General features: G+C 42.4%; 1 protein-coding gene across 1 annotated transcript; it reads right to left on the minus strand.

Moving 5' to 3' along the window:
* Positions 1-856: 856 nt before the first annotated feature.
* On the minus strand, positions 857-18,257 carry LOC114561487 (protein NLRC3-like). The gene is made up of 7 exons (XM_028587539.1): positions 18,115-18,257; positions 15,526-15,623; positions 13,542-15,318; positions 8,681-8,854; positions 2,659-2,832; positions 1,848-2,021; positions 857-906 (listed from the first exon to the last, which is right to left on the minus strand). Exons 1-7 carry the CDS (start codon positions 18,240-18,242, stop codon positions 879-881), a joined length of 2,553 nt encoding a protein of 850 aa, XP_028443340.1. The 5' UTR covers positions 18,243-18,257; the 3' UTR covers positions 857-878.
* Positions 18,258-18,684: the final 427 nt, after the last annotated feature.

The raw sequence follows: 18,684 nt of genomic DNA on the forward strand, positions 1-18,684 counted from the left end.
GAAAGATCGGGGAAGATATGTATTTTCTTCCCCTGAAACTTCCGATTTCAAGCTGCTTCCCCGGCAAGTTTCATAATGATACTTTTAGTTTCCCAGCTAAACAGCCAGGCAATCATTGTGAGTGCCTGGGATTGAGGACCGGTGCGGTGCGCAATATTCACACATGGCTGTCCTCCTTCTGCGCCGCTAGGGATCCCGATGATGCAAACATTAAATTTACAACTGTGGTCTTCGATTTGTTGGATCTTTTCTCTCAATGAGATGTTTTCTACATGTAGATTGGCATATTTCTTCTCCATTTCAGTTAGCCGATGGTCATTATCTGTAACTGCTACCTCTACCTCCCGGAGTTTGGAGGATGTGTCCTTTATGATTTCTTGTAAGGAGTCTAGTGATTGCTTTATCGGCTGCAATTTTGAATCAAATGCCAAACCAATCTCTTCTCGAATAACATCTCTTATAATCACGGTGAGTTCTGTGCGATCATTAACTAAATGCATGGCAGAATTGCTCCTCAAATTATTGTCTTTCCTTGACATTAAGCATTGAAACTTGCAATTCAATTACTCATTATGTAGTCTTGATAAAAGGAAAGGTCAAACATACAAACTTTTATCCGAGGACGGAGCGACCGAGACGTGTTCTACAACATTCTTTCTTTTGTTAAGATAATATTTTGGCCATTTTTAGGCCCCTATTGACATGATAGCAGAAGAAATGAAAGGGGAGAGGAAGGGCAGAGAGAGGGGGAATGACATGCAGTAAAGGGCTGCAGGTCGGAGTCAAATCCGGGCCCGCTGCGTCGAGGAGTAAACCTCTATATATGGGTGCCTGCTCTACCAACTGAGCTATCTGGGCACCCCACATCCTCTTTCTAATCACTCATGGAGAGATCCCAGCTTCCATCTGATGAGAGAAGAACAACAGAGGAGATAAATGAGTGTTTCCAGAGACTCCATTCATCAGCTGTCAGTCAGTGAAGCAGCACATCCAGTATAAAGAGCAACAGAGACTTCAGTCCTGTTCAGACACCAAGTGGAGTGGCTGTGTAGTGTGCTTCCTTTCACATCTCATATTAATGTGTTGGAGTGAAGCTTACAGACCTGCAGAAACTTTGAAGCATTAAGTCTGTTGACTATGAAGATTTCACTGAAGAACACAGTGGAAATAAACTGCTGAATCCTAAACGCATCGACGATCACTGCTCAATTTAATAATGATATCCTGTTGTTGGGTTCAGAGCTGTTAAAAACCATCTGAATGAAACATTCAGATGGTTTTTAACAGCTACTTTTAAATATTACAGGATATATACGTAAATATGGAGTATGTTATAAACAAATGAAAGAAGGACATACTGTAAATATATGATGTTAAAGACTGAACAGTAAAACATTAGCTGTGATTACTTGACTTTATAAAGACCACATGGTTAATAAATGTAATGCTGATTCTATGAAATAAGAGCCAGTGATTTGCAGTCAGACTGATCTCAGAGCTGTGACAAAGATGAACTGTTGTTTAGTGTTGAAATGAGAGAACAAACCCTTTGAGATCAGATTTGATTATTGGACAGTTTGATGTCTCTGTACATGTTGTCATGCTGTCAGCTGTAATCCAGATTTAATTCCTTCAGACATGAACACAACTACAATCATCTTTATATTAACTCAAACACATGATCACAACAAGCTTCTGGCTCATTTGATTGGCTGACTGTCCTCTTTCTCCTTTCACAGCTTCACTGAGAATGTTGGAGGTTTACAGGAAATCTTTGATTTCATAATAACTGTGTTTAGTTAAATACTGCTGAAACCAGCATCAACTGTATCCAACCCTCTACTGACCTCAGAGTCTCCAGTCTACAGTTTGGACTTTGCACAAGATCACACAGCAGCTTCATATCTGAATCCTGCAGGTAGTTGTCACTCAGTTCCAGCTGTTTCAGATGGGAGGGGTTGGACTTCACAGCTGAGGCTAGAGAAGCACAGCTGATCTCTGACAAACTGCAGTCATTCAATCTGAAAAAAGAATAAATTATGAAGATAAAAATCCATTTCTAATCCAATCAATACTATATGGATCCTTTAAACACTTGCTTCACAGGTAAAATGAATGATAACTTTGATTGAAATTTGGGTGTTTTATTCAATTTTAAAGCAATTTAATTCATTTTTTAAATGATTTCAAAACAGTATCATGACTAAACTTTGACATAAACCAGTCTGTGATGCACTCAACATCCTCTGATCTTAACTATAAGTCTAAATAATTCACAACATCTGCTTTTTTAATAAAAAAATAATTATGTCATATAAATTAGGGATATAGACCATGGTTTTTTATAGCGTTAAAAACATGACAAAAACCTTCAGAATCAAAGGAAATCGGGCCAAACATGTTGAGAAAAATAGCACCAAAATAAAGGTTCATTTTCAATTTTGACCCCAAACGACAACAAGTTCAGGGCCAATGGGAAGACAACACGAGGGTTCATAATCACAAGTGTTCAGGGACAGCAGAATATATGTACTAGAAGAAACACGAAAGTATGAACAAAAGAATATTTACAACTTATGTTTGTACATTAATTAGTTTCAGTTGTTAATTAAAGATATTAGATCTACTGTATAATGGTAACATAATTAGTGAACTGACCTCAGAGTCTCCAGTGTACAGTGTGGACTCTCCAGAAAACCACACAGCACCTTCACTCCTGAATCCTTCAGGTAGTTGTCACTTAGGTCCAGCTCTCTCAGATGGGCGGGGTTTGACTTCAGAGCTGAGACCAGAGAAACACAGCTGATCTCTGACAAAGTGCAGTGAACCAATCTGAATAAAAAATAAATGACGATAAAAATCAATTTCTAATTCAATCAGTATTATATTGATCCTTTAAAAAGCTGCATTTGGAAATATCCTTTGGTCTCTCTGTGTTCATCTACTGTATATGAGTGTGTGTGTATGTGTCTGTGTGGGTGTGTTTGTGTTTGTGTGTGTGTGTGTGTGTGTGTGTGTGTCTGTCTATGTGTGTGTCTGTGTATGTATGTGGATGTGTGTCTGTGTGTTTACTGAAGGATCAATATCTATGATCAGACATTATTTGTAAAAACACTTTGAAATTAACAGAAACCAAATACATATTTGTACTTCAACTAGTAAACTTTATCTATTTAAAAACAATATTACTTCAAAGGATCTTCTGTACAGATGTGAACATTTACCAACAATTATAAACATTCACTTACCTTAACAACTGACTGCAGACTAAATGTAATTCAAGAAATCAACATTACAACTTCATGGATTAAGTTATGTTTGTACATAAATTAGTTGCAGTTGCCCATGGTGGGCCCACCACCTGTGGGAGGAACCGTTGGGGTCGGGTGCGACAACTCTGGGGACGTGGAACGCCACCTCTCTGTGGGGGAAGGAGCCGGAACTGGTGCGGGAGGTGGAGCGCACCGGTTAGATCTGGTGGGGCTTACCTCTGACAGTCTCGGTTCTGGAACCATACTCCTGATAGGGGTTGGACTCTTTTCTTCTCCGGAGTTGCCCAGGGTGTGAGGCGCCCGGGCGGGTGTGGGGATACTCACAAGCCGGCTGAGCGCTGTGTTGGAGTTTACCCCGTGGACAGAGGGTCGCCTCCCCACGCCTACTTACGGGGTTGTGGGGAAAACTCTGACTGTTGTTTGTGCATATGCACCAAACAGGAGTTGTTGACTGGAGTCCTGCATGGGGCTCCAGTGGGGGACTCCATTGTTATGCTGGGGGTCGGGCAATGATGGAGACACCTGAGAGCGTGATTGGGAGGAACGGCCTCCCTGATCTAAACCAGAGTGGTTGTTTGTTGTTGGACTTCTGTGCTAGTCATGGATTGTCTATAACGAACACCATGTTCGAACATAGGGATGCTCATAAGTGTACCTGGTACCAGAGCACCCTAGGCCGAAGGTCAATGATCGATTTCATAATTGTTTCATCTGATCTGAGGCCGTATGTTTTGGACACTGGGTGAAGAGAGGGGCAGAGCTGTCAACCGATCACCATCTGGTGGTGAGTTGGGTCAGGGGTGGGGGGAAGACTCTGGACAGACCTGGTAAGCCCAAACGTAGTGCGGGTAAATTGGGAACGCCTGGAGGAGGCCCCTGTCCGACAGACTTTCAACTCACACCTCCGGCGGAGCTTTTCGTGCATCCCCTGTGGAGGCTGGGGGCATTGAACCCGAGTGGACAATGTTCAAAGTTTCCATTGCTGAAGCTGCGGCGAGGAGCTGTGGTCTTAGGATCTTAGGTGCCTCAAGGGGCGGTAACCCACGAACACCGTGGTGGACACCAGTGGTCAGGGAAGCCGTCCACTGAAGAAGGAGTCCTTCCGGGATATGTTATCTCGGAGGACTCCGAGGCAGTTGCAGGGCACCGAAGGTTCGAAGGGCTGCAGCCTCTGCCGTGAAAGAGGCAAAGCAGCGGGTGGGAGAAGTTTGGAGAAGACATGGAGAAGGACTTTCGGTCGGCACCAAAGTGTTTCTGGAAAACTGTTCGCCACCTCAGGAGGGGGCGGGGAACCATCCAAGCTGTGTACAGTAAGGATGGGACACTGTTGACCTCCACTGAGGAGGTAATAGGGCGGTGGAGGGAGCACTTTGAGGAACTCCTGAATCCGACTAATACGCCCTCTATGTTAGGCAGAGCTGGAGGATAACGGGGATTGTCGTCGATTTCCCAGGCGGAAGTCACTGATGTAGTCAAACAACTACACAGTGGCAAAGCCCCGGGATTGATGAGATCCGTCCAGAAATGCTCAAGGCTCTGGGTGTGGAGGGGTTGTCCTGGTTGACACGCCTCTTCAACATTGCGTGGAAGTCTGGGACGGTGCCAAAGGAGTGGCAGACTGGGGTGGTGGTTCCTCTTTTTAAAGGGGGGACCAGAGGGTGTGTGCCAATTATAGGGGTATCACACTTCTCAGCCTCCCTGGTAAAGTCTACCCAAGGTGTTGGAAAGGAGGGTTCGGCCGATAGTCCCTGGAGGAACAATCACGGATTCCGTCCTGGTCGTGGAACAACGGACCAGCTCTTCACTCCATCCTGAGGGAGCCTGGGAGTATGCCCAACCGGTCTACATGTGTTTTGTGGATTTGGAGAAGGCGTATGACCGGGTCCCCGGGAGATACTGTGGGAGGTGCTCTATGGGAGTATGGGGTGAGGGGGTCTCTACTCAGGGCCATCCAATCTCTGTATGACCAAAGTGAGAGCTGTGTCCGGGTTCTCGGTAGTAAGTCGGACTGTTTCAGGTGAGGGTTGGCCTCCGCCAGGGCTGCTTTGTCACCAATCCTGTTTGTAATATTTATGGACAGGATATCCGTAGTCGGGTGGGGAGGGGTTGCAGTTTGGTGGGCTGGGGATCTCATCGCTGCTCTTTGCAGATGATGTGGTCCTGATGGCATCATCGGCCTGCGACCTTCAGCACTCACTGGATCGGTTCGCATGAGGATCAGCACCTCTAAATCGGAGGCCATGGTTCTCAGCAGGAAACCGATTGCCTTCTCCAGGTAGGGAATGAGTCCTTACCCCAAGTGAAGGAGTTCAAGTACCTTGGGGTTTTGTTCGCAGTGAGGGGACAATGGAGCGGAGATTGGTCGGAGAATCGGGCGCAGCGGGTGCGGTATTGCATTCAATCTATCGCACTGTTGTGACGAAAAGAGAGCTGAGCCAGAAGGCAAAGCTCTCGATCTACCGGTCAGTTTTCGTTCCTACCCTCACCTATGGTCATGAAGGCTGGGTCATGACCGAAAGAACGAGATCCAGGGTACAAGCGGCAAATGGGTTTCCTCAGGAGGGTGGCTGGCAGAGATAGGGTGAGAAGCTCAGTCATCCGTGAGGAGCTTACTGCTCCTTGTTGGTTCGGGCATCTGGTAAGGATGCCCCTGGGCGCCTCCCTAGGGAGGTGTTCCAGGCACGTCCAGCTGGGAGGAGGCCTGGGAAGACCCAGGACTGGGTGGAGGGATTATATCTCCAACCTGGCCTGGGAACGCCGATCCCCAGTCGGAGCTGGTTAATGTTGCTCGGGAAAGGGAAGTTTGGGGTCCCCTGTTGAGTTGCTCCCCCGCTGACCCTTTAAGCGGACCATGGATGTTAATTAATAAGAGCTGAGACCCGAGAAGCACAGCTGATATCTGACAAACTGCAGTTCCATAATCTGAATAAAGAGAAGACAATCCTCCTGTTTGAAATCCTCCAAATCAATAATCCAGTCAGAGATGAAGAAGGTTCAGAGTGTAGAAGTTCAGAAGATGGAGTTTCCAAACACTTGAACTCAACAGGATGACATCTCTTTGTGACAGGACAACACATTCTCACTCCCATCACGTCAGAAAGCAACGCTTGATGCTCTGGGTCGGGACTTACATTTAACTGACATGAGGCACAAGAACGGGACAGTTAGGTTTAGGAAATGATGGTGGGTGGGGTTACAAAATGTAAGTTTCAGGTACAAGAACTGACATGAACCCTGGTCTCCTGGGTGACAGTCCTGTGTTGTTTGACCCATCCACCACCCCAACCAAACTCCATATGCAGCCTTTCCGGCTTTCCTACTACTCGCTACCGTATTCTGTCTTTATACTACATCCTCTAACAGCGCCTGTTCACGCTGCTGCTCTTCCCGGTGCATTCCATACAGACGCTAAAGGGGGATTTTTGCATCAGTATCTGATGCTGAAAGCAACTGACCAATCGTCAGTATTTTACAAGTTGGGAGTGAGAACGGTTTGGACAGGAATCATCATACACATGTTAAAGTGTTGTTGGTGACGGATCAGACATGACTAAACATACTTTAAACTCCTGCATTTGAAAATATCACATATCTCACGTTTCTCAGTTTGAGTTCAGACTGTGTCTGTCACAAAGATACTTTAGTTATTATAAATCTATAAGTTCTGTAATATACAGTTTGATAGCCTGACAAGCCAGAACCACAAGATGTTGGGTCTGGGAACTCACCATTGGATGGGCTCAATCCGAGTGGCGGGATGAAGTTGTCTTTCAAATTTCACTCTGCACGCAATAGGATAACGCTACAACCAGGCAGAGCAACGAAGAAGGTAGCGAAGCTAGTCGATACATAAAAACTCTGAACACATCTTCCTTTTTTAAGAATGATTTCAGTGCCGTTCTTTGTTCTTTTCTCAAAGAAAAGCTTAACTCCAAGTCTTCCAGAAGACCGCTGTTCCCAGCAGCAGCAGCAGTGATAAGCTCACCCACCGACTCTATACACGATGTGAGTGGTCTTACTAGAGTTTAATTTTTCCAGCTCGCAGGCCAACGGAGAGTGCCTAGACCCCCCCTGGCTGCAAATTAAATATATTTTTATGCATTGTGTAGATATCTGTATATCCTATGGATATGACTATTACTAGTCCGCAACACAGCAGTAAGAACCTAATTTACTTGATGGAAGAACTGCTTGAACTGAGGACAATGGGACACACCGAACAAGCTGGCACATTTTACAGACAGAGACCCTAAACAAAGTGGTGGGAGAGCAGATCACAACCTGGTCTCCCTACAACCACAATACATTCCAATTGTCGGCAGACAACCTACCACCACACGCACCTTCAGGAAATGGTCCTGAGGGAATGCATTGAGTCGAAAGACTGGAATGTACTGCAGGAATCATATGATGATATTGAGGGGGTCACACACTGCACTACTGACTACCTGAATTTCTGTATGGACATTGTAGTTCCCACAAGAACTGTACGCTGCTTTCCAAATAATAAACCGTGGATGACCAGTAATGTCAAGGACCTCCTCAATAAAAAGAAGAGGGCGTCCAAAGAGGGGGACCAGGCGAAGCTGAGGCATGAACAGGGGGAACTCAAGGTCAAGTTGAAAGAGGCAAAGGAGGAATACAGAAATAAGGTAGAGCAGAAGCTGCAGGAGAACATTATGAAGGAGGTCTGGGAGGGCATGAAAACCATCACAGGCTGCAAGAAGAGTCCAACCATCCAACTCTTCAATACAACACAAAGGGGGAGGGGAGAAATGGACTTTTCAACATGAGCCTGTCTCTCTCAGCACCTGCCATTATATCACTTTGTCTGCTGTACAACTGTCTTATAGGCTATATTAGACCTCCTACACAATCTGGACTGTGGTCATAACATCTATATCTTATAACTTATTCCCTGTTATATATTGGTATTACTCTTATTCAATCAGTCAGTTAATATGTAATTATGTTAATATTTCATAGTCATAGTTAATATTTAATAATAATATACTGCACTGGTCAATCCCTGCACTGTTCAGTTTTAAACTATCACCACTGCCTAGCACCTTATCACAGTCATTGCATTTCTGTGTGGTTTTTATTTTTATTTTTAATCTTATGTATGTGTGATATATGTGTGTATATGTGTTTGTTGTGATATGGTTGCCTAAGCTACTGGATGCCTAAAATTTCCTTCCTATGTATCTATCTATCTATCTATCTATCTATCTACTGTATCTATCTATCTATCTATCTATCAAAATGTATTCAAACTTTTCAGACTGACACACAAACCCAGAATACAAGTGAACCTTAAAGGCCTCACAATGCCTTGTCTTTCTTACTCCCCCTACCCACTTCACATGTGGGTGACGAGTACATGTGAGCACAATACATGAACTGACCTCAGAGTCTCTAGTCTACAGTTTGGACTGTGTAGTCCAGCACACAGATGCTCCAGTCCTGAACCCAGCAGGTCGTTGTTACTCAGGTCCAGCTCTCTCAGATGGGAGGGATTGGACTTCAGAGCTGAGGCCACAACTTCACAGTCAGTCTCAGAGAGGAAACAGCCAAAAAGTCTGTGATGAACGATATTAAAAAATTAAAAGTATAATTAACTCTGACACTTTCACATTTTGATCAAAAAGCACATTCATAAAGTTTGTAGACTTCACTGATTCAGACCACCTGAAGCTCCTCAGGTACTGCAACACCAGATTGCTGAGTCTGTTAACCTGCATCCAGAGGGTGCTGAACCAGTGGGATGTACTACAGGTAGGATGGTAACTCCACTCAGCAGATATCTACACAGTTTACTATGCTATATTTCCATTTTAACCATGTATTGCCACCATGTATCTCTATATACTGTAGGCCTACTTTAACAGTCATGAAGAGGTCGAGAGGAGTGTTAAAGTGCGTGACCTGGCAAGCCATCTGCGTGATCCAATCGTGAAGACCTACTTCCTTTTCCTGAGTGCTGCCCTTAAGCCTTTATCTGAATTTAACATTGCCTTCCAGGTGGGTGTCAATGATATTGAATGAATGAGTGAATAATAGTATATAATTAAATGTTTGTGCTTATTGTAGAATTCTTATGTCACTGTGGCTTGTCTTGATTATGACACTTTGACATTAATCAAAGTGTCATTACCAGAAGTTGTCTTGGTCATGACAAGTTGACATAAAATTAGTTTGGGATGTCTTTGTCATGGCAACTTGACATGAACAGAAATTCACCTCTTTTTGTATTCATGACATTTTGACCTAATGATTATTATAATTAGATGTGCAAGATTAGAGACCAATTCTAGCACTTTTTCAGATAGATGTCTGACAGGAAATTTCACAAAACTGGGTGTCATGACACTGTTATGACAGTGTAACAAATAATTATTTTGACCTCAAGTAGTGGTACCAGTTGTATTTGTCATTAAGATATCATAGATAGGACTTGCTGTCATGACAACATTATGACAGTGTAACTAATACATATTTTGACCTCAAGTAAAGTGGTACCAATTGTATTTGTCATTAAGATATCGTCGATAAGACTTCCGGTCATGACAACATTCTGACAGTGTAACGAAAACATTCTTTGACCTCAAGTAAAAGTGGTACCAATTGTATTTGTCATTAAGATATCATGGATAAGACTTGCTGTCATGACAACATTATGACAGTGTAACTAATACATATTTTGACCTCAAGTAAAGTGGTACCAATTGTATTTGTCATTAAGATATCATAGATAAGACTTGCTGTCATTACCACATTATGACAGTGTAACGAATACATTCTTTTACCTCAAGTAAAGTAGTACCAATTGTATTTGTCATTAAGATATCATGGATAAGACTTTCTGTCATGACAACATTCTGACAGTGTAACGGAAACATTCTTTGACCTCAAGGAAAGTGGTAACATTTTTATTTGTCATTAAGATATCATATATAAGACTTGCTGTCATTACCACATTCTGACAGTGTAGCTAATACATATTTTGACCTCAAGTGGTACCAATTGTATTTGTCATTAACATATCATGGATAAGACTTGCTGTCATTACCACATTATGACAGTGTAACAAATACATTCTTTGACCTCAAGTGGTATTAATATACACAGAAATATGGCATACATACAGATAAACTAACTGAAAAAATAAAGTGTGCACACAAAAGAAACCCTTTTCAGTTCTATTAGCTCAATTGTTCTTTGATGACAAGAGTTCAGAGATGTTCAACATTGGGGCCCATATGAGTTTGGTTTCCGTTTGTCCTTACACCATGAAGAATGAATCAAAGGAAATCTGTCTAAGTTCAGAGTCTCGATCCTGTAGCTCACTTAATACCAATCATTAATAATTAATTAATAATTAATATCACTTTACTTGAGGTAAAAGAATGTATTTGTTACACTGTCATAATGTGGTAATGACAGGAAGTCTTATCTATGATATCTTAATGACAAATCAAAGTGGTACCACTTTACTTGAGGTAAAATAATGTATTTGTTACACTGTCATAATGTTGTCCTGACAGCAAGTCTGATCCATGATATCTTAATGACAAATACAATTGGTACCACTTTTACTTGAGGTCAAAATATTTATTAGTTACACTGTCATAATGTTGTCATGACAGCAAGTCCTATCAATGATATCTTAATGACAAATACAATTGGTACCACTACTTGAGGTCAAAATAATTATTTGTTACACTGTCATAACAGTGTAATGACACCCAGTTTTGTGAAATTTCCTTTTAGACATCTATCTGAAAAAGTGCTAGAATTGGTCTCTAATCTTGCACATCTAATTATAATAATCATTAGGTGTGGTGGGACTGCTCGCGGTGGGCGCCGGAAAATTTCCCTTATTTTCATATCCAAAACTTGACAGGTATGTGTCAGCCATCTTGAAGCTAAGCTAACATGTTCTTTCAAACTACCGCACATGTGTACAACAGGGATACATTGGTACAGATCCGAGAATATGCAGGAAACTTTATTTAGACGGAATACTCTACATACTACACAAGCTTCGCCTGCTACGGGACCAGCCCCTCAGCCTGTGGTGTTGCTCAATGCCGCTAGCCGGGGAAGGGGACCTCGAAAGCGATGTACGAGAAAGCGGAAACGCGGAACGAGGGCAGGAGTTCAAGCTGGGTGGAAAGCTAACGCTAGCCGGACACCTGTCCCATCCATCCTGCTTGCAAATGTCTGCTCATTAGACAACAAACTGGACTAAAGCCAACTTCAACAAAACTCCCAACGCAAGTTCAGAGACTGTTGTTTTTGTTGTTGTGGAAACATGGCTGAACAACAGTGTACCGGACTCCGCTATCCAGATACCAGGCCTGCTAGCCTTCCGAGGAGATAGAGATGCGGCTCGTGGAGGTGGGCTGTGTTAACACGGACTGCATGGTGCAGAAATGCTTGTATCCAACTACTGCTCACTGCTGGTGGAGTTTGTGACTGTTAAATGCCAATCATTCTACATTTCACGCAAAAACACGGCTGTGTTTGTACTCAGTGTTTACATCCCACCAAGTGTTAATTCTACCAATGCATTAGCTGAACTTTACGGAGCTATCACTGAGCTCCAAAGCACACATCCGGATGGACTATTTATTGTTGCAGGTGATTTTAACCACGCCAATCTCAAGAAAGTTCCACCTTCACCTCACGGTGAATAGTAATTGCACTTTATGTATAGTCTATAATGTGTGCACTAAATGTCTCGTATGTCGTTTTTATGTGGTTTTTGTAAAATGATTTTTTTATTTTAAATGTGTAACACCACTTAAGCCATGGTAAAGTTGTTTCGTTTCACTATATGCAGTGTATCTGGTTGACAATAAAACACACTTGACTTGACTGCACTCTGTAACCGATAGGCGTGGCTTGGGAGTGGCCTCGTAGGGAAGTAAAGCAAGTGCATTCTGGGAGTTGTTGTGTTCTATCCACATGAGCCAAAAAATACATTTTCTGGCTTTTCTTTTTTCACCTTCAAGCAAAGAGGATAAGAGACGAGCATTTGGGCGAAATGGGGTTCCTAATTTGATAGAGACTTTGAAACTTTGTCATTTTGTGAAACAAATATTTTGTTTTGTAAACTAAATGCCGGACTTTCGGTAAACTTGCTTCGCTGAACTCTTCGTCTCAGATTGATCCTTTTGTTCTGGTAAACTTAGGCCTAAATCCAATGAAAAAAAGCGCGGGTTTAAGTAAATTGGAGTCAGATTTGACAGGCCTTAGGGCCTTATTTTAGACATAATTCCTTATAACGTCGGTATTCACTCTGTCTCGGTAAAAGCTATATTTTTCGGCTCGGCAGCTTGTTTTGGGTTCATTACATTGTTGCTGGTTCATATCACCAAATAGCAGATATTGTTTCTGTTGTTTAGTAGCAGATAGAATAAAGAGGAGGAAACCTTCACACAATACAAGTGAACGGAGAGCAGAGAGATGATTTCCCCTCCGGTGGGGGCGGGACTTAAATATCTCTGTCTCCATTATTGAAGTCTCAATGTTTACATTAAAGCAGTTACTTTAATTTGCTTTTCATTTAACATGAACAAAATCAAGTGCAGCTCTACAGACTCTACAGTCAGAGAGTTTAGAGACATTTCATTCAGATTTCATTTTAAAATGGCCATGGCAGTTTTTCCCTCTCCAAAATGTATCCTGTAACTTGTAATGTTACTTTGTAGCGTTATCTAACCTTCCCGATAGCTAGGATGACATAGTTGATAAAAATGGATTCCTCAGGTCTTCTAGTTTCATATGATACACACAGAAATCCATTCTGGATGTTATCGATCGATATTGAATTATTAAAATAAAAATCAATATCATCTGAAAAATCTATTATTTAAACCAGCCATAATAAATAACTGAATGAAAGTTATTATGAAAAAGCTTAAGCTTCATGTGATATTAGTTCAGGAGATCACAAATAATAAATGTCTGTTAGTATATAAAATAGACAAATTTTAGAAACACACTGCTGACTCCTGCAAAATGATTACAGAAGATACTTTAGTTACAAAGACAAAAATCATCTTCTCATTCTCACAGCGTTTGAGACAACAAAGAAGAAAATTTGCAGTGTAACATGTAGAATTATTTACAATAATCAGGTTTATCTTTTATAGTGTGTAAGTTTTATATTGTTCATGTGTGTAAAGTCTGTATGTTTACTATAATACTGATGGTCTCAGCTTCACACTGATTTAAAATGATAATCACATATGGACTTACCGAGCCTTTCTGCAGTTCCTCACAGCTGGAATCAGTCTCCGTCGTCCCTCCAGTGATGTGTTGTACTTGTCCAGGTCTAACTGATCCAGAACCTCCTCTGACATCTGCAGCATGTAGGCCAGAGCTGAGCAGTGGATCTCAGAGAGTTCCTTCTTTGATCTGTTCTCTGACTTTAGGAACTCTTGGATCTCCTGATGGACTGTGTGGTCCTTCATCTCCGTCAGACAGTGGAAGATGTTGATACTTCTGTCAGGATAGATCCCATAACTGTTCATCTCCTTCAGGTTGTTGATGGCTCTCTGGATGATTTCTGGACTGTTGTCTGTCTGACCGAGCAGGCCTCCTAAGAGTCTCTGGTTGGACTCCAGAGAGAGGCCATAAAGGAAGCGGATAAACAGGTCGAGGTGGCCATTTTCACTTTCAAGGGATTTTTCCATGGCTGTCTCCAGGAAGACATCCAGAGATGAACTAACGTAGTCTTCTCCCAGGAGGTCCTCCAGTACCTGTGTGTTCCTGTTGGTGTAACAGTGGAACAGGTAGACTGCAGCCAGAAACTCCTGAACACTCAGATGAACGAAGCAGTAGACTGTTTTCTGGAAGATCACACTCTCTCTTTTGAAGATCTCTGAACAAACTCCTGAGTACAGCGAGACCTCTGTGACATCCAGACCACAGCGCTCCAGGTCTTCTTGGTAGAACATGATGTTTCCTTTCTCCAGCTGTTCAAACGCCAGCCTCCCCAGCTTCAGAAGAACTTCCCTGTCAGCCTCCGTCAGCTCCTGTGGACTCGTCTCATGTCCCTCAGCATACTTGAGCTTCTTCCTCTTTGTCTGAACCAGCAGGAAGTGTGAGTACATGTCAGTCAGGGTCTTGGGCAGCTCTCCTCTCTGGTCTGTAGTCAACATGTGGTCCAGAACTGTAGCAGTGATCCAGCAGAAGACTGGGATCAGACACATGATGTGGAGGCTGCTGGAGGTCTTGATGTGGGAGATGATTCTGCTGGACAGCTCTTCATCACTGACTCTCTTCCTGAAGTACTCCTCCTTCTGGTCATCAGTGAAGCCTCGTACTTCTGTTACCATGTCAACACACACAGGAGGGATCTGATTGGCTGCTGCAGGTCGGGAAGTTATCCAGACGAGAGCCGAGGGAAGCAGCTTCCCCTGGATGAGGTTTGTCAACAGCACGTTGACGGATGACTTCTGTGTGACATCAGAAACAGCCTCATTGTTGTTGAAATCCAGGTAAAGTCTGCTTTCATCCAGGCCATCAAAGATGAAGAGAAGTTTAGAGCCAGCGAGCTGCTCTGCTGGGACCTCCTGTAATGTTGGATGGAAAACACGGAGCAGCTCCAGAAGACTGTACTGCTCATCTCTGATCAAGTTCAGCTCCCTGAAGGAAAGAGGAATCACCAGACTGATATCTTGGTTCTCCAAACCCTCGGCCCAGTCCAGACAGAACTTCTGCACTGAGAAGGTTTTTCCAACGCCAGCGACGCCACTCATCAGAACCACTCTGATGTGTTTCTGTTGGTCAGGTGAGGCTTTAAAGATGTCACAGCACTTGATTGGAGAGTCATGGAGGGTCTTCTTCTTGGAAGCTGTCTCGAGCTGCCTCACCTCATGTTGGGTATTAACCTCTTCACTCTGTCCCTCTATGAGGTAGAGGAGAGTGTAGATCCTGTTGAGGAGGGTTCTACTTCCTGTTTCAGCTCCTTCAGTCACACGTTCAAATGTCCCCTTCAGCCTGATCTTATGTTTCTGACGACCAACATTCACTAAAAAGAACAAAGGTGAGAGACAGAACAAGAAAGAGAATATGTGGTGATAATTTTCATTACCAATATGAAAACATGGAGTTATATTTCAGATGGACTTAAACTGTAACTGTAGTAATAATAATGTTAAATGTCTGTGCTGTATGTCTCAGTATTACAACAACAAGTGATGTGTTCAGACATGAAGACATCAGCAGACAGACTTACTTTGTTCAAAGCTGCTCTGATTGGCTGTCTGCACTCCAGCTCTGGTCCTGGATCTGGACGGCTGCTCCTCCTCAGAAACATCACTCCTCTTCCTCTTTCTGTGAAGACATTTCTTCATCACTAAAATTATTTTTCGATTGTTGTTGAAACGTATCAAGATTTGCCCAAACTGTCTAGAGTCAGTTAGGTTTCAACAGAGATTAGAAGTGGTCTGCATATTGAGGAAGACCAGCATGTAACAGTGGTCTCTCAGGATATTTTAAATGTATTAAAAACGTAACCTTAAAACTATACTAGGATCCATACAGTTACATTCTTGTATAAATTACAAGACTGTCTCCTTCTAACTCCTGTTAAATCATATTAAACTATCTCGTTCATTTTGTTTGTTAAGGGCCACTGTTCATTTTTCATCAATTATTTTAATCTTTGTTTTGGGGATCCTAACAACCTTAGTAGGTCTTAACCATTTTTTCCCATCTTTTTGTCCGCTTGGTCTCCTTGTGTAATAATGCTTGTATAACCTCAACCCTGTTCAGCACAATCAAGTTATAGACATCATTTCTTTCATTCATTTCTTTCAGGCTATGCATCCGGCAGGGATGTCACATGAATGTATACATTGTTATAGGACTATAAAGACAAAAGACTAAAGGGAAAAACAATCTCACCGAAATGTATTTAGGTCACACAGAGAATCCGGATCAAAAGACCAAATTTTGGTCCAATAAAAAGAGGTGGTCTCGGTCAGGATCAAACTGAACCATGGTTCTGTTCGTTTATGGTGTGAAAGCATTTTGTGGATGGAGCTCTGGCTGGCTCTCCTTGTGTTACTAGACCGGTGAAGCTCCTTTAAGGAATAGCTTGGGGCTTAGTGTGTAGGCTACATTAGAGAAGAGAGTGACGGTGAATGCGCTCAGCAGTACTGAGGCCCACAGGTCCCTCGTCCAGCAAGACGAGGAGGCCTGTGCCTGGTGGTGTGGTCAGGTACTCTTGCAGGTCATTTAGCATGCAGACCACGCTGATGTAAACAGTTAAGAATGGTCTGACATGACACTTGGGTGCCTCTCTCCTCGCTTAAATGTGCCCAGAGTTGAGAGGCGTTCATCAAACGGTTCCGCAAGGCACTGTCCACAGTGAAGCGTCATCAGTGTGGGATGTGGCCAATGGGCGTCCACTTTTTTGCCTTTCTGTGACTCTTCCAGTCTCTCTGTATTTCTGTTGCAACCTGCTGATGACACTCTGTGATACTCTAAGTTCAGTGGCCACTTCCGTCTGAGAACATCCTGTTTGAAGCCTCGCAATGGCGAGGTACTGTTGATCCATTGTTAAGTGTCATCTTGGTCTCATGATGTCAAAATGTGAACAGCATGATGAGGAGGACTGTTTAATTCATAGCAATCAATACCAATTATAATTGAACCAGGAAATGTAATGGTTGATTCATGGATGAAACACCTGTTGTGAATTTTGCCATTAAGCTCCTTGTTAGAGCAAGTCCGGAAAACACTGAACTGTTGGACATGCACATTCAAACGTTTAGAGAAGGTCGCATTAAGTTCACCTATAAAGGTTATGGTGGATTTTAGTTTCATACTGAAATTTCACCCGAAAGCCGAATATTCCTGACTTTTTGTGAGTAGTGTATGTGATGACTTAGTTTACCTTCGTCCGGACCTTGGTTCGGACTTTCAGCTATTAAAACGCTGTTAGACTCATTAAGATATCATCTGAATAGATTTCTGTCATTTAAACTATTCTGAATTGTAGTTTACAACTTTTCCAGCCTACGTTATAAAATTTCAATAAAGGTTTCATGTGGGCTCAACTGAAGTGCGTAAATACAGTTAATGGGTACAGGCCAAAGAGAAAATGCTCAGTTAGGGGTCAGCAAGGGTTAACAGTTAGCTCTAGTCTGCTCCAGTTAACTCCACTATGAAGATATGTAGTGGAGCAGACTGCCACAGAGAGGGTGAACAACCAGACTCTTCCACGATTTATTGTAGCACAGTTAATCCCACAGCAAGACCACCAGCAGCATGCCAACGCTAACGTTAGCCTCTGAGCCTGATTTGAATTGTTGACAGTGGGACTTCACAAGGGGGAGGAGCTGGAGGCTGGTGATCTGTGTCCACTATAAAGAAATGTAAATCTGATTTTCATCTACCTGTGCGGGACGCCCAAGTACAACCTATGTAGTGATCTAAAATCGATCTGAGAAGTGAAACACAAACATTTAAGTCAGTTCACCACACCATTTTAATGTGAGCTATCTCTGAAACAGAGGATGTTGACTTAGCCTATGATTCTTTTTTAGATATATTCATGACCTTGTAGGATAAAAACTGCCCAATGAAACAATACAGGAAGAAATCTTATTCTGGAGAAAGGCCCTGGATCACAAAAGGATTGCTAAATGCCTGCAAGAAAAAGAATACACTACACATAGCATTTATAAAATATTTATTCTTCAAGTCATATACTCTGAAATTTATGGCTCTAGTTGATGTTAGTCAGTATACAAATACATGGCATCAGCAGAGGAAACTAAAGCTAAGTCATAAAATGAGTTAGTATCAGTTGTCTTACTTTGTGTCTGAGGGTCCAGGTTCATTACTGAAGGTCAGAGGCTGATTTATGGACCAGTCACTCTTCATTGACAGACAGCCAGATACTCCAGACTCTGCTCCATCCTCCTCTTCCTCCAAATCACTCATCTTCTGATCTGAAGTCAGTCTGAGAGGTGAAACAGGAACACTGACTGTTAGCTCACAACATTTAGAGGAAACAAGTTTCTACAAGTCACAGTTAAGACTGGAAGAACAGGAACACACACACACACACACACACACACACACACACACACACACACACACACACACACACACACACACACACACACACACACACACACACACACAGTCATTTGTCTTTAAATCAGTTACAGCAGGTTTAATATGTATTATTCAGCCAATCAGGACTTTGTGTCGACAATCAAACTGTTGAGTTCATTCTAAATTTGCTTACAGCTGTAAAACTGCTCTACACATAGCATTTATAAAATATAGAAATAAAGATAAAAAAACTAAATATAAAATATATAAAAATAGATTAACTGATATTAGAAATATTGTAAATGAACAAAAACAACATGTAGGG

This window comes from Perca flavescens, chromosome 9 (genome assembly GCF_004354835.1).
Source record: "Perca flavescens isolate YP-PL-M2 chromosome 9, PFLA_1.0, whole genome shotgun sequence".
Taxonomy (NCBI): Eukaryota; Metazoa; Chordata; class Actinopteri; order Perciformes; family Percidae; genus Perca; species Perca flavescens.

Coding starts and splice junctions, on each gene's coding strand:
- LOC114561487 (XM_028587539.1), bottom strand. CDS start 18,242: ATGAGTGATTTGGAGGAAGAGGAGGATGGAGCAGAGTCTGGAGTATCT. Junction 15,624..18,114: donor CCTGGACCCTCAGACACAAA/GTAAGACAACTG, acceptor ATGTCTTCACAG/AAAGAGGAAGAGGAGTGATG. Junction 15,319..15,525: donor TCAGAGCAGCTTTGAACAAA/GTAAGTCTGTCT, acceptor TGTTCTTTTTAG/TGAATGTTGGTCGTCAGAAA.